The 13,826-nt window shown below is 41.4% G+C and overlaps 2 protein-coding genes across 9 annotated transcripts in view; one reads left to right on the plus strand and one right to left on the minus strand.

Annotated features, from left to right (window-relative positions):
* The window catches only part of TCN1 (transcobalamin 1), a 317,931-nt gene that overhangs the window by 64,114 nt on the left and 239,991 nt on the right, over nt 1-13,826 (minus strand). The gene's annotated exons all lie outside the window — the stretch shown is intronic.
* The window catches only part of OOSP1 (oocyte secreted protein 1), a 39,241-nt gene that overhangs the window by 2,448 nt on the left and 22,967 nt on the right, over nt 1-13,826 (plus strand). Inside the window, 1 exon segment of the mRNA XM_067039385.1 lies at nt 263-485. Within this exon segment, the coding sequence (XP_066895486.1) occupies nt 263-485 (223 nt within the window).

Here is a 13,826-nt window from a genome sequence, read left to right on the forward strand (position 1 = left end):
GCCCCGGTCCGGGAGGATCCCACGTGCCGCGGAGTGGCTGGGCCCGTGAGCCGTGGCCGCTGAGCCTGCGCGTCCGGAGCCTGTGCTCCGCAACGGGAGAGGCCACAGCAGTGAGAGGCCCGCGTACCAAAAAAAAAAAAAAAAAAAAAAAATCAAAATCGATGATGAACAAAGATGTACAAAACAATAGTATATAACACTCATGGCTGCATGATACTTAACAGACCCAGAAATTATACTGTCATAGTTTTCTGGCCTATAGAACTAGTCCACATCTCGGAAACAAGGAGGAGCAGCCACCCGAGTAGGAGGAAGCCCTTCATTTGGTCAAACCCTGAGCCAAAGCCCACTCAGGAAACAGGACGTTGTGAGGGGCCGGCTGCTTCCTGTGTTATAGCGGCCGAAGCCGTGCCCAGATGTTGGTACCTAACCACATTTTGGACAGCATTAGAGAATGTCCTATTAGCTCAACCTCCTAAAATTTGGTATGTTATGTTCAAAATTGCAGATTAGTGGGACATGTAAGCAAAATGTACTATTTGAGGGTTTCTAGAACTTTGTCATCTTTAGGCCTATGAAAGTACCGTTAAATTGTCCTAGAGCTCTTGATTCAGGTTTAGGGAGTTGTGGAGGCTCGTCATGGCCCACTCTCTTGTGTAACTCCTTCTCTGTGAGTGTGGTAGAAGCTGTGAATATGCTGAAATGTTATTCCTGTAATTATGTTACTTTATAGGGCAAAGGGGATTTTTTTTTTTCAGCTGACTTTGACTTAATCAAGATGGAGATTATCTGGGTGGGACTAATCGAATCACACAGGCCCTTTTAAGGCAGAGAGTTTTCTCTAGCTGGTGGCAGAAGTCATTAGAGAGATTTGGGAATGCGAGAAGGATCAGCCCTCTTGCGGGTTTGAAGATGGAGGGGGCCAGGTGAGAGGACACATAGGCAGCTTTCAGGAGCTGAGAAACCCCTGGTTGAGAGCCAGCAAGGAAACAGGGACCTCAGGTCTATAACCCCAAGGAACTGAATTCAGTCAACATCCTGAATGAGGCTGGAAGCAGATTCAAACCCAGACCCTGCAAATAAAAGCCCAGCCTGGCCGACATCTTGATTTTGGCCTCATGGGACCCTAAACAGAGAACCTAGTTGAGCCTGCTTGGACTTATGACCTATGGACCTGTGAGGTAATGAGTGGTATTGCTTTATGTTGCCAAATTTATGGTGATATGTTATGTAGCCATAGGAAACTAATACAGAGGGTGTTTTGGGTGCTTGAGAAAATGGAAAGACCACAGTTGCTGGACCCCAGTGAGGTGGGAAGGAATAGTAGGGAAAACCATGGAACAGTAAAGAGGAATACATTTGATTTGACTTAAAAACATGCATTTAGCTCAAACACAGAAAAGGTAAATGAAAAGTGCAAGAGAAAACCGTAAGATATAGTGCACCAAACTATTTAGAAATGTACATTAAAATATATTTTTCACATTTGTATATATATGTTAAAAATTTTGGAAAGTAGTATGGAAGGTTATATAGTAAATATTTTTAAGTGTGACCATTATATAGTGGGATATGGAATTGGAGATGCTGAATTAAGGAAAAAAGTAATAAGAGGGTCTTTACATAGATGAATGATGCTAGTTGGCCATGCTAAAGAGTATGATCAACAGAGTTCTGTCTCCTGAGATTCACAGTTACAACACATAGTAGAACAAAACGGTAGACAAGAGAAAAAACCAAAAAGTAAATTCAATTATAACTAATATTAAGCATTTACTATGTGCCAGATACTTTTCTAATTCTGTATATCTATTAACATATTTAGTGCTTCCAATAAGTCTATGAGAGAGGTACTCTTATAGTCCCATTTTGCATTGATTTGTACACAGTTTAGGTAGCTTACATAATGTCACACAGATAGTAAGAGTTCATAGAAATGAAAATCCAGTAGTCTGTTTCCAAAATCTATTTTCTTAACCACTGTGCTAAGGTAGGTCACAGAGTCTCATTTCCATCAATGGATTTCATCTGCATCAGCAGTCTTCACATTGGAATATTTCTAGGCGTGAGAGGACACAAAGACTGTCCAGGGGGCGTTCATGCAGCCATAATGTAAGTGCATTTAACTTCCAGAGTCTCAACTGCCAAATACTCTTTCCAAACACTGATCTTCCAGAGAATAAACGAGTTCTCAGTGTCCTTTTATTTTACAAACATAGGCATATCTCTTGCCCAACCCAAGTGATGTTCTTTGATGGCGTGGGTAATAAAAACAGGAGTGCCAAACAAAATAGAACATTGCAACACTGGCTTAGTAACACTTCCCTCATCAAGACAAGGGGTCAGCAAACTTTTTCTGGAAAGGGCCAAGGAATAAGAATTTTAGGCTTTGTGGTTTCTTTCACAGCAACTCAACTCTGATGTTATGGTGAAAAGCAGTTTAAGTAACTGAATGAACGTGGCTGTGTTTCAGGAAAATTTTACTCGTGGGCTGTAGTTTGCCAACCCCGTTTCTGTCTTTCCTTATCTTATGCATATTTATATTAAGGGTGAAGCTTAGCATCACGAATGGAGAAATTTGACCAGGATAGAATGCTCTGAATTCAAACGGTCAAGACACTATCGGTTTCTGATGCTGATTATTCTTATTTAATGTTTTAATTGAAAATATTAAAAGAATTTAAGACATTATATCAAACCCATGGATAAAATTGGATGTGATTTTTCTTTTAAATGAAGTATAGCTGATTTACGTTGTGTTAGTTTCAGGTGTACAGCACAGTGATTCAGATATATAGATATATATATATGTATATGTACGTGTGTGTGTATATATATATATATATATATATATATATATATATATATTCTTTTTCAGATTCTTTTCCCTTATAGGTTATTACAAAATATTGAGTATAGTTCCCTGTGCTATACAGTAGGTCCTTGTTGGTTATGTGTTTTATATATAGTGGTGTATATATGTTAATCCCAAACTCCTAATTTGTCCCTCCTCCCTCCTTTTCCTCTTTGGTAACCATAAGTTTGTTTTCCATGTCAGTGGGTCTATTCTGTTTTGTAAATAAGTTCATGTTACCTTTTTAAAAAAATTCCACATATAAGTGATATCATATGATATTTGTCCTTCTCTGTCTGGTTTATTTAGTATGATAATCTCTAGGTCCATCCATGTTGCTGCAAATAGCATTATTTCATTCTTTTTTATGGCTGAGTAATATTCCAGTGTGTGTGTGTGTGTGTGTGTGTGTGTGTGTGTGTGTGTGTGTGTACACCCACATGACTGTCTTTTCAAATTGGTGTGCTAATAGATAGTGAAAACCTACTTTGTCAAATCATATTATGGATAACTCAAAAGACAGTCAATCCTTATCTTGTTTTGTCTTATAAAATATTTAACATTTTATCTCTCCTACTCTGATAGAGACTAGTCATATACTTATTAATCTCATTTGTTCTTGTTGGGCATAGAGGAAAGCTGCATTTCCTAGTCTTTCCTGCAGCTGTCTTGGAGTTATGAGACAAACCTAAGTATGTGTTATGGGCTGAATTCTGCCACCCCCCAAATTCATGTACTGAAGTCCTAACCTCTAGTATCTCAAAGTGTGATTTTTATGGAGCTAGAGTCTTTAAAGAGATAATTAATATAAAATGAGGTCATGTGAATTGGCCTTAATGCAGTATGACTGGCATCTGTAAAGAAAAGGAGATTAGGGTGTAGACATGCACAGAGAGAAGACCATATATGGAGACACAGAGAAGATGATCATCTACAAGCCAAGGGAAGAGGCTTCCAGGAAAAAAACAATCTTTCTGACACTTTGATGTCAGAATTCTGGGATTCTACAAGATAGGGCAATAGAGCTATCAGCTCTGAATCCTTTATGTCTGGTGTCCTTACAAGAAGAGGAGATTAGGACAGGGACACATACACACAGAGGTCCTTGTGTGAAGACACAGAGAGAAGATGGCCATCTACAAGCCAAGGAGAGAGGCCTCAGGAGAAACCAACCCTGCCTCCACCTTGATCTCAGGCTTCTAGCTTCTTAGAATTGTGAGAAAATAAATTTCTGTTTTTAAGCCACCCGGTCTATGGTGCTTTGTCATGAAAGCCCTAGCTAAGCAATGTAGTATGAGACTAATATTTGTTCTGCTCTGGGATATTTGACTCTGTTATTATGTTCACCGCCTCGAAAATCTTTTTCTTTCTTCTATGCTGGTCTATAGTATTTAGATATGTTGACCCCAAACAAATAGACCGCCAGCTACTCCTCCAGCAAAGATGGGTTTATTGGGGACTAGCAGAGAGTCGCAGTCTGGGGTCTGGAACCATGGCGAGCCGCGTGCAAGTCCTGGCACAGCAAGGGCAGGAGAACCCTTCGATAGGGAGGAAAAAGGCTCCATGGCTTTTCACTGGCTGAGTCCCTGCCAGGAAAGAAGAGGATTGTTTCTTCTTCCTGTTGTGCTTTTGTCATCCCAGGGCGTGAGAGCTCCCCCTTCCGGGTCTCCCAACTCTATTTAATTGAGGTTTCTGTTTATTACATTTTTACAGATCATAGGTAGTGAAAATATTTGGTGGCACCTGGAGAATGGGTGCGATGAGATGTTTATGTTATCAGTAACAGGTCACTTCTAGAAATAGTTACAAATATTACCTAAGAAGAGGCATACCCCTGATCCAGGACAAGTTCTGTTCAGAGAACACTGAAAAGATTTTAATTTAATTTTGGACCTGGTGGTGGTGTTGGACTAGTAATCAAAGCACCCTCATTTTTGACCTAGCAATTACCACCTGCATCGTTAATCTAGGACTCAGCCCTGCCAGTAAAATGAGAATATTTCTAGGTGTCTTCCATTTCCTTTATCACTTTGGAAATAAATAGTGTGGGCTGAAATAGGAAATTTTTACCCACAGAACTCACTTCATTTATTTCCGGCAGTCCTTTAATTTATTCTAACCAGTCCTAAATAAATTAGCTGGATTTCTAGGCTATGTTATTCAGCATAACTAGGATTAACCTTTAACTACAGGTACTAAACAACCAATGAAAACATAAGCCTGCATATAACAAGTTTTACATATGATGAGGCACCCTAGCACAGTTTAAGAAATAACAGATAACCTATTACGAGAAAATTCATTTTATTATAATTCCTTATGAGGTTAAAGAGAGAGGCAGACCCTACTTAATAAGAGATCATAAAACAACAAAGGGGCATTCCATTTAAAATCAAATCATCTAAAACATTTAAAAATGTAAGATAGGGGCCTCCCTGGTGGTGCGGTGGTTGAGAGTCCGCCTGCCGATGCAGGGGACACGGGTTCGTGCCCCGGTCCGGGAAGATCCCACATGCCGCGGAGCGGCTGGGCCCGTGAGCCATGGCCGCTGAGCCTGCGCGTCCGGAGCCTGTGCTCCGCAGGGGGAGGGGCCACGACAGTGAGAGGCCCGCGTACCGAAAAAAAAAAAAAAAAAAAAAAAAAAAAAACTTAAAAATGTAAGATAACAAACTGGACCCTTAGACAGAAATCCAGCTTCTAATGTGCAGTGGTGCTACAGAGGGTTGAGTCAGCTTCAAAATTCTCAGGTGGAGAAAGATGAGCTGTGTGATTTTTTTCAAGGGGTAAAACTGCACAGGAAGGTAGTTCTGCAAACAGAAGAAAGGAATCAGAATCTGCTAGTGTCGTTCTCTACCTTCTGTCTCAGAGGACCTAGTGTCCCTCCCCAAGTCACAGGGAGGGATGGAGAGGGCAGGTAAGAACGAGGTAGTGTTTGGGATCATGTCCTAAGAAAATGAATATAGGAGTTATTTATGTCTAGGGATACAAATATTTTTGCTTCTCTTAACTATGAAATGTACCCGAGATATGCAACATGTTTCATGTAGCATCTATAACACATCTCAAACTTTTAAAAGTGCTTACCATCTCTCTAGTATATAAACATCCGACGTTTATAATTAATATATCTGTATGTATTCAGAATTTTCCTTCTCAGCTGTGTAGGAAGGAAAATCCATACAATTTAGGAAATATACTCCTTGGCAGATAGGCATTTAATCCTTTCAGGACAGAGTCTGAGTTTACGATATGTCTGAGTGCACATTCTCGTGGATTAGCTACCTTTCCCAAGCCCATGTTCTATGGTTTTGGTATTTTAAAACATTTCTCTTTAATATTCTATTGATTTGATTTTGGTAAAAATGTTTCACTTATTGCCTCACCCTCCATGGTTCCCGAGGGATAATCTGAGTCATGTGGTTCATACCAGTTAATATGCCAATTAATGCCCTAACCAGCCTCTCCCAGACTGGAAGCACAGGGGTTTACACAGTTTCCTTGTAAAAAGCTCGTTTTCTGTTACAAAATATCCCTGAACAGCATTCATCTATGTACTTTAACTAACCTCACCTTAACTTGGCAGTTGATTGTATTTCCAAAGTATAAATTTGCTATTCCTGATCTTTTTGAGGGGCCACCTTGTTTATTTGCATCATTTCCTATAATTATTCTTACAGGAGCTGGATGGCTACAGAAAGAGAAAAGAAGACAAAGAAAGAGGAACGGGATTAAGATCTTGGCAAGTCCTGGTGACTGAGGTTCAGAACCTGAAGCCAAGCCCTTACTCCCTCCTCATTTTCCCTGCTTTCGCACCATTACGATATGTTGTCATCCTGTCTTTATTCTAGAAACTGAGTTATTGGTCTAACAACTGAACCTAGTAAGCTTTATATAAAAGAAGTCCCTCCCAAATATACCACCAGATTTACTATTGGCTGATCAGAAGTCATTAACTTAAAATTCGATGATCTTAGACCATCTGTAATGTCTAAATGAGCCAGTAAGAGTCCCATCCCATGGATGATGAAGTTAAAATATTTCACATTTAACTAGTTAAATCTAGTATTCTAGTAAACTCTACTTTGCCTATAAATTCATAGTAATCAGTCTACCCTCAGCCCCTTGTTGATTTAATCAGAACATCTAATATTCCCAATTATTCTTGGCTAAGAGATAAGAAGTATAATTTGTAATACGGACACTGCATATAATTGGAACAAAGCGATTTCTTAGTCTAAGAGCTACTAGATATATGGTGAAGTTAGACCTGCTGGTATTACACACAGCTTTCTACCACATTGAAGAGAATTAACTGATGGAATGATACACCAGCTACTATATCCTGCAAGTGTTTTATGAGCCAAGCACTGTTCTAATCTCTTTACGTGCATTCTCTCATTTAATCCTCACCACAACTCCGTGAAATAGACAGTATTATTTCCACTTTAAAGATGGGGAGACTGAGGCCCAGAGTTATTAAGTAACTTCCTCAAAGTCACGCTGGTCATAAGTAGCCGAGCTGGGAGATGAAGAAGCAGAATAATTTGTCATCAAGAGAGAAAGGGTCTCAGGAGGCTTTGGTTAACCCTGTCATAGTAACTTAACCTCTCAGCTCTCCTCTCCTCCAAGAGCCTAAGGCAATTGAGAGGATATGGCATCAGTTTGGCATCCTAGACTCACCGAGGGACAGCACAGGCTACAGGGATTGAAGCTTCAAGATCTGAGAACTTGGACTTAAAGATGGTTTTAGACACGAAAAGGGAGACGACCATCTCCCTTAGGACATTTATATTAGTAATTATGGACAATTACTAATATAATTACTACCTTTATTCCTGATTTAAATTCCTGGAAAGCAAAACCTTTGCTCTAATCTTGGTATCCCTGTTTAGTGTTGGTATTTTCTCAAGCAATACAGTCATTTGACCAAAATTAACAAAGCTAGGATAGAAATCTAGCGATCACAGCTTAACCCAGTGCAATTTTTCAATACTTCATTTTCTCTTACTGCTAAATGTCACCTAGTAATTATTTTCTTTAAAATTTTGTCCTCTTTGCATGAGAATATAAGCTCCATGAGAATGGAGACTTGGTCTGTTTTGTTCATCATTGAATGCTTAGAGCCAAGAATAAGCCACAACAATAAATGCTCAACACGCATTTGTTGATTGAATATATATGAACGATACTGCCTGGTGCTGAGAAAGTGAGAAGCAGGCACAGAGCCCCCCTGATCACTGGGCTGTGTCTTAGGAGAACTAAACAGAAGTAAAACTTGGACTTGTGACGAAGAGGAGGGCCCAAAGATGAAGTCTTCTAGATGAAGCTTCTAAAGGATCAAAGAGAGCCAGTGGTTTCAAGATATATTATCCCCTGCCAGTCAAAAGACAGTCAAAGAGATACTATTTATAATTGAAACATTAAAGTTTGCTAAAGGCCAAGAAACAAGGTGGTGAAATATAGGATCTGGCAGTTAAATCCCAGAGTAATTTGGGACTGCTGGTAAATTAGAGGATAAATTGGAAAACCTGAGAAGGAATTATCTGCTCTTTTAAATAGGCAGGCAGGGACTTCCCCGGCAGTCCAGTGGTTAAGACTCTGAGCTTCCACCACAAGGGGCACGGGTTCCATCCCTGGTGGGGGAACTAAGATCCCTCATGCCACGCAGTGCGGTCAAAATGTAAAAAAATATAAAATTTAAAATTAAAAAAAAATAGGCAGGCTTTTAGGGGTAAACTATTCACAGTCCCAAAGCCATCTTTAGCTGCTGGCAATTTCCAATCACTAGAGAATCTCGGTCCTACAATTGTGAAAGTGACTCCACATGAAATAACTGGCCTATAAAAAGAAAAGAAATTGAGTTACTTGTAGTGAGGTGGATGGACCTAGAGTCTGTCATACAGAGTGAAGTAAGTCAGAAAGAGAAAAACAAATACCATATGCTAACTAACACACATATATGGAATCTTAAAAAAAAAAAAATCTTAAAAAAAAAATGTTCTGAAAAACCTAGGGGCAGGACAGGAATAAAGACGCAGACGTAGAGAATGGACTTAAGGACACGGGGAGGGGGAAGGGTAAGCTGGGACGAAGTGAGAGAGTGGAAAGGACATATATACACTACCAAATGTAAAATAGATAGCTAGTGGGAAGCAGCCGCATAGCACAGGGAGATCAGCTCGGTGCTTTGTGACCACCTAGAGGGGTGGGATAGGGAGGGTGGGAGGGAGATGCAAGAGGGAGGGGATATGGGGATATATGTATACGTATAGCTGATTCACTTTGTTTTTTTTTTTTGGTACGCGGGCCTCTCACTGTTGTGGCCTCTCCCGTTGCGGAGCACAGGCTCCGGACGCGCAGGCTCAGCGGCCATGGCTCACGGGCCCAGCCGCTCCGCGGCATGTGGGATCCTCCCGGACCGGGGCACGAACCCGCGTCCCCTGAATCGGCAGGCGGGCTCTCAACCACTGCGCCACCAGGGAAGCCCTCACTTTGTTATAAAGCAGAAACTAACACACCATTGCAAAGCAATTCTACTCCAATAAAGATGTTAAAAAAAAAAAACAACAAAGAAACACAGCTGGTCTGTCCATTCTCCCTTTCCGGCTCGTGTATGGTGGGTGGACTAGTTATTCTCCCTTTACACAGAGAGGAAGAGGGTGACTTGAACATTAAGCCACTTGTTATTCTGGGCAGTGAGATTTAGTGCAAAGGTCCTGGTTGGTGACTTGCCAAAACAGAAAGGACAGTGTTGTCAAAATGTAACAAACCAAGAATGAAATAATGTCATTTTCAGCAACATAGATGGACCTGGAGATTATCATACAAAGTGAAGTCAGTCAGACAGAGAAAGGCAAATATCTGATACATATACACACACTGTGAACGTGTTTCTCCAAGGTTTATTCCCAAGCATCACTGTCCACAGCTGAAGCCAAGATAACCTGTCCATCTCAGACACATGGAAACTTCTTCAACCTAATTAACCAACCCAATTTTCCTTACAGTATGATGAGCTATCCTTAAAGGGGAAAGGGATATTATGGGAAAAACGAAGGTGCCAGGGGCGAAGGCAGGTGGGAAAACACGGCATTCCCACCTCAACCATCCAAAGCAGATCATTTAGTGTAGCCCTTAGCTATTAGCAATGTAGCGGCTAATGGAAATGTTCAGATTTGGAAAGTCAAAGACGCAGCCTCATTATTGGTCATTAATTACCCACCAAGTCTCGTATTACGCTGTAAATACCTGGCTGTTTTCCAGAGCAAGCCCAAATCAGAGAAGAAAGGAGATGCAGCACCAGGAAAACCTTCATCTGGCCAGACCCCAAGGCAACATCCGTTCAGGGAACAGGAAGTTGCGAGCGGTCCAATTGCCTTGTGTTAATATAACTGAAGCCCGTCAGGTGCCTACAATAATCCATCACTTTGGGCAGCCTGGGGAGAGCTTTTACTCTTTTTTTTTTTTTCCGGACGCGCAGGCTCAGCGGCCACGGCTCACGGGCCCAGCCGCTCCGCGGCACGTGGGATCTTCCCGGACCGGGGCACGAACCCGCGTCCCCTGCATCGGCAGGCGGACTCTCAACCACTGTGCCACCGGGGAAGCCCGAGCCTTTACTCTTTATAAGCAAAACCTCCTAAAATTTAGTATGTTATTATTATAGGTACTAACAGTTAATAAGGTGAGTAAAATGTATCATTTGAATATTAGCACTGAGCAAACTTTATAAAGCTATGTGTTTCTCCAGAGAAACAACCAACAGGATGTATGTATGTGTGTTTTGTAAGGAATGGGCGCAAATTCATAACACGTGATTATGGAGGCTGAAGAGCCCTGAGATCTTTACCTGCCAAGCTGGAGACACAGGAGAACTGATAATGTAGTTCTAGTCCAAAGGCCTGCAGGCTTAAGATCCAGAAAGAACCAATGTTTCAGCCTGAGTCTAAAGGCAGGAAAAACCGATGTCCCGGCTCAAAGGCGGTCGGGCAGAAGGCACGCCCTCTTCTTCAGCCTTTTTGTTCTATTCAGGCCTTCAGCTGACGGGATGAGGCCCACCCACCTTAGGCCGACAATCTCCTTTGCTCAGTTCACAGGTTCAAATGTTACTCTCATCCAGAAACACCCTCACGGATACACCCAGAATAATATTAGACCAAATCTCTTTTTCTTAAACCTTTTATTTTATTTTGGAGTAGAGCTGATGAACAATGTTGTGGTAGTTTCAGGTGCACAGCAGAGGGACTCGGCCATTGATATACATGTATCCCTTCTCCCCCAAACTCCCCTCCCATCCAGGCTGCCATGTACCATCGAGCAGAGTTCCCTGTGCTCTACAGTAGGTCCTTGTTGGTTCTCCATTTTAAATATAGCCGTGTGTACATGTTGATCCTAAACTCCCCCATCCTTCCCCCCTGGTAACCGTAAGTTTGTTCTCTCAGTCTGTGATAGACCAAGTATCTTGAAACCCTGTGGCCCACTTAAGATATGTTTAACCATCACAAACTGCATGATTATATCTATAACATTGGTCTCTCCTCTAAGGTCAAGATACCTTATCTCTAGAACCTGTATGGTCTGCATGAGGTATTGGAGACAGGTTATTTACACTGCAGAAGAAAAATTATGAATGTCCTTCCTGAAGATCTTAGATGAGCAGCCATCAGATATGTGGTCTCTGGGTAGGTTTACATGGGAGGTGGGACACCAGTTTGAGTCTGTGTTTCACCAAGATGGCTGTAGGGGGAACATGAAAAGATGCTCACATCGTTAATTATTCGAGAAATGCAAATCAAAACTATAATGAGGTATCACATCCCACCAGTCAGAACGGCCATCATCAAAAAGTCAGAATAATAAATACTGGAGAGGGTGTGGGGGAAAAGCAACCCTCCTACACTGTTGGTGGGAATGTAAGTTGGTGAGGTCACTACGGAGAACAGTATGGAGGTTCCTTAAAAAACTAAAAATAGAATTACCGTATGATCCAGCAATCCCACTCCTGGGCACATAGCTGAAGGAAAACAAACACTAATTCGAAAAGATACCTGCACCCCAATGTTCATTGCAGCACTATTCACAATAGCCAAGACAGGGAAGCAACCTAAGTGTCCATCGACAGAGGAATGGATAAAGAAGATGTGGTATATATACACAATGGGATATTTCTCAGCCATAAAAAAGAATGAAATATTGCCATTTGCAGCAATGTGGATGGACCTAGAGATCATCATACGAAGTGAAGTAAGTCAGACAAAGACAAATATTATATGATATCACTGATATGTGGAATCTAAAAAAAATAATACAAATGAACTTATTTACAAAACAGAAACAGACTCACAGACATAGAAAACAAACTAATGGTGACCAAAGAGGAAGGGGAGGTGAAAGGATAAATTAGAAGTATGGGATTAGTGGATACACATTACTATATGTAAAATAGATAAACAAGGTCCTGCTGTAAAGCACAGGGAACTAGATTCAATATCTTGTAATAACCGATAACAGAAAAGAATCTGAAGCTGTACACCTGAAACTAACATAATATTGTAAACCAAATGTAGTTTTAAAGAAAAGACAGATACTGCCATCTTTCTTTAAATCCAGAGCTTCTTACAGGGAAGCTCTGGATTTAAAGGAAGGATTGGGCTAAGGAGGAGCTAAGAAAACGTACATAGCATTGTTCTAGATGGGAGAAGAGGCAGTTAGATAAGGGAGAATAGTTGATAACTGTGAATGAATGTAACTTAGTGAGAAGTGGTGAAAGGATGAACCATAAGCAGGAAGGGAGGACAGATAAGATGACTTAATGAGAGCAAATGGGAGATAAGAGGAGAGACCAGTTAAATGTGACAAGCCTCAGACTATATTTTTGAGAGAGGAGATAACAGTGTGAGCTCATCAGGTATTCAACGCTGACTGGAACCAACTGAGAAGATAATATCCAGGGCTAATTGGAACCACCCATTCTCAGCTTTTAGGAAAGAACAATCAAACTTAGCCTGGAAGCCCAATGTCTCATGGTCATCAAGGCACCACCCTTTCAAACTACTATTAGCCAAAGTCCACTCATTCCTGGCACTTTTCCAGAACATGTCTACATCAGAGAAACAAGTAGAAGGCAACTCCACAAGGGCCTGCGTTATGCTAGGTCACAGGTTAAGAACACCTTGGGTGATCAGAAGTTGAGAGGAGCTGGAAAGCCCGAAGTGGGTTTATACCTCATAACACACTTAGATGCGTATGATGACCCATTACTCTGGAGAACAAAGAGAAAGCCCTTGACACGCTTATAACTCCACCCTCCTGAGGTACGAAGTGCAGGATGTTATTGTGTCAAATCAAATGGAAGCATTTTGTGAGTCATCTTGAGGACTTGTGAAGTGCCAGGGAGGGGGCTGTCCACAGGCTAACCTTCAGGGCTATTATAGGGCGGTTCCCAAAGTGGGGTCCCCTGGGTGGCAGCATCAGCACCACCTGGAAACTTGTTGGAAATGCAAATTCTTAGTCCCACCCTGGGAGTGGAAGCCCAATAGTCGGTGTTTTTAACAGGCTCCCCAGGTGACCCTGATGCATGGTAAAGTTCAAGAGCCACTTTACTTTGTAGGGGCTGCCCGTGTGGGATGATTTTCAGAATGCCAAGCCTTCTGGTCGAAATGCTGAGATACTAATTATTCGCTGTTAGAGTTAATTTTTCAGGTTTGAAGTCTGCTATCCATCTGGGAAAGACGAGAGGAGTAGCTTCATCTACTCCCCACTTTAGACATATCAAACTAGGTAGAGTTACACTTCCAAAAGAGATTTCAAGGGTCAAGTTAAGCACACATTGTTATCGTTGGCCACTGCAAGACCTCTCTTGATTTAACTGATTTAATCCATCAATCCCTCCTCCACCGTAGGCGACTCTTCTAATGTATTTAATGGCTACCTTTTGAGTCCAGTGTGAAATGTGTGCTTGTCTCCCCACCCCATC

This window comes from Kogia breviceps, chromosome 7 (assembly GCF_026419965.1).
Source record: "Kogia breviceps isolate mKogBre1 chromosome 7, mKogBre1 haplotype 1, whole genome shotgun sequence".
In the NCBI taxonomy this organism is placed as follows: Eukaryota; Metazoa; Chordata; class Mammalia; order Artiodactyla; family Physeteridae; genus Kogia; species Kogia breviceps.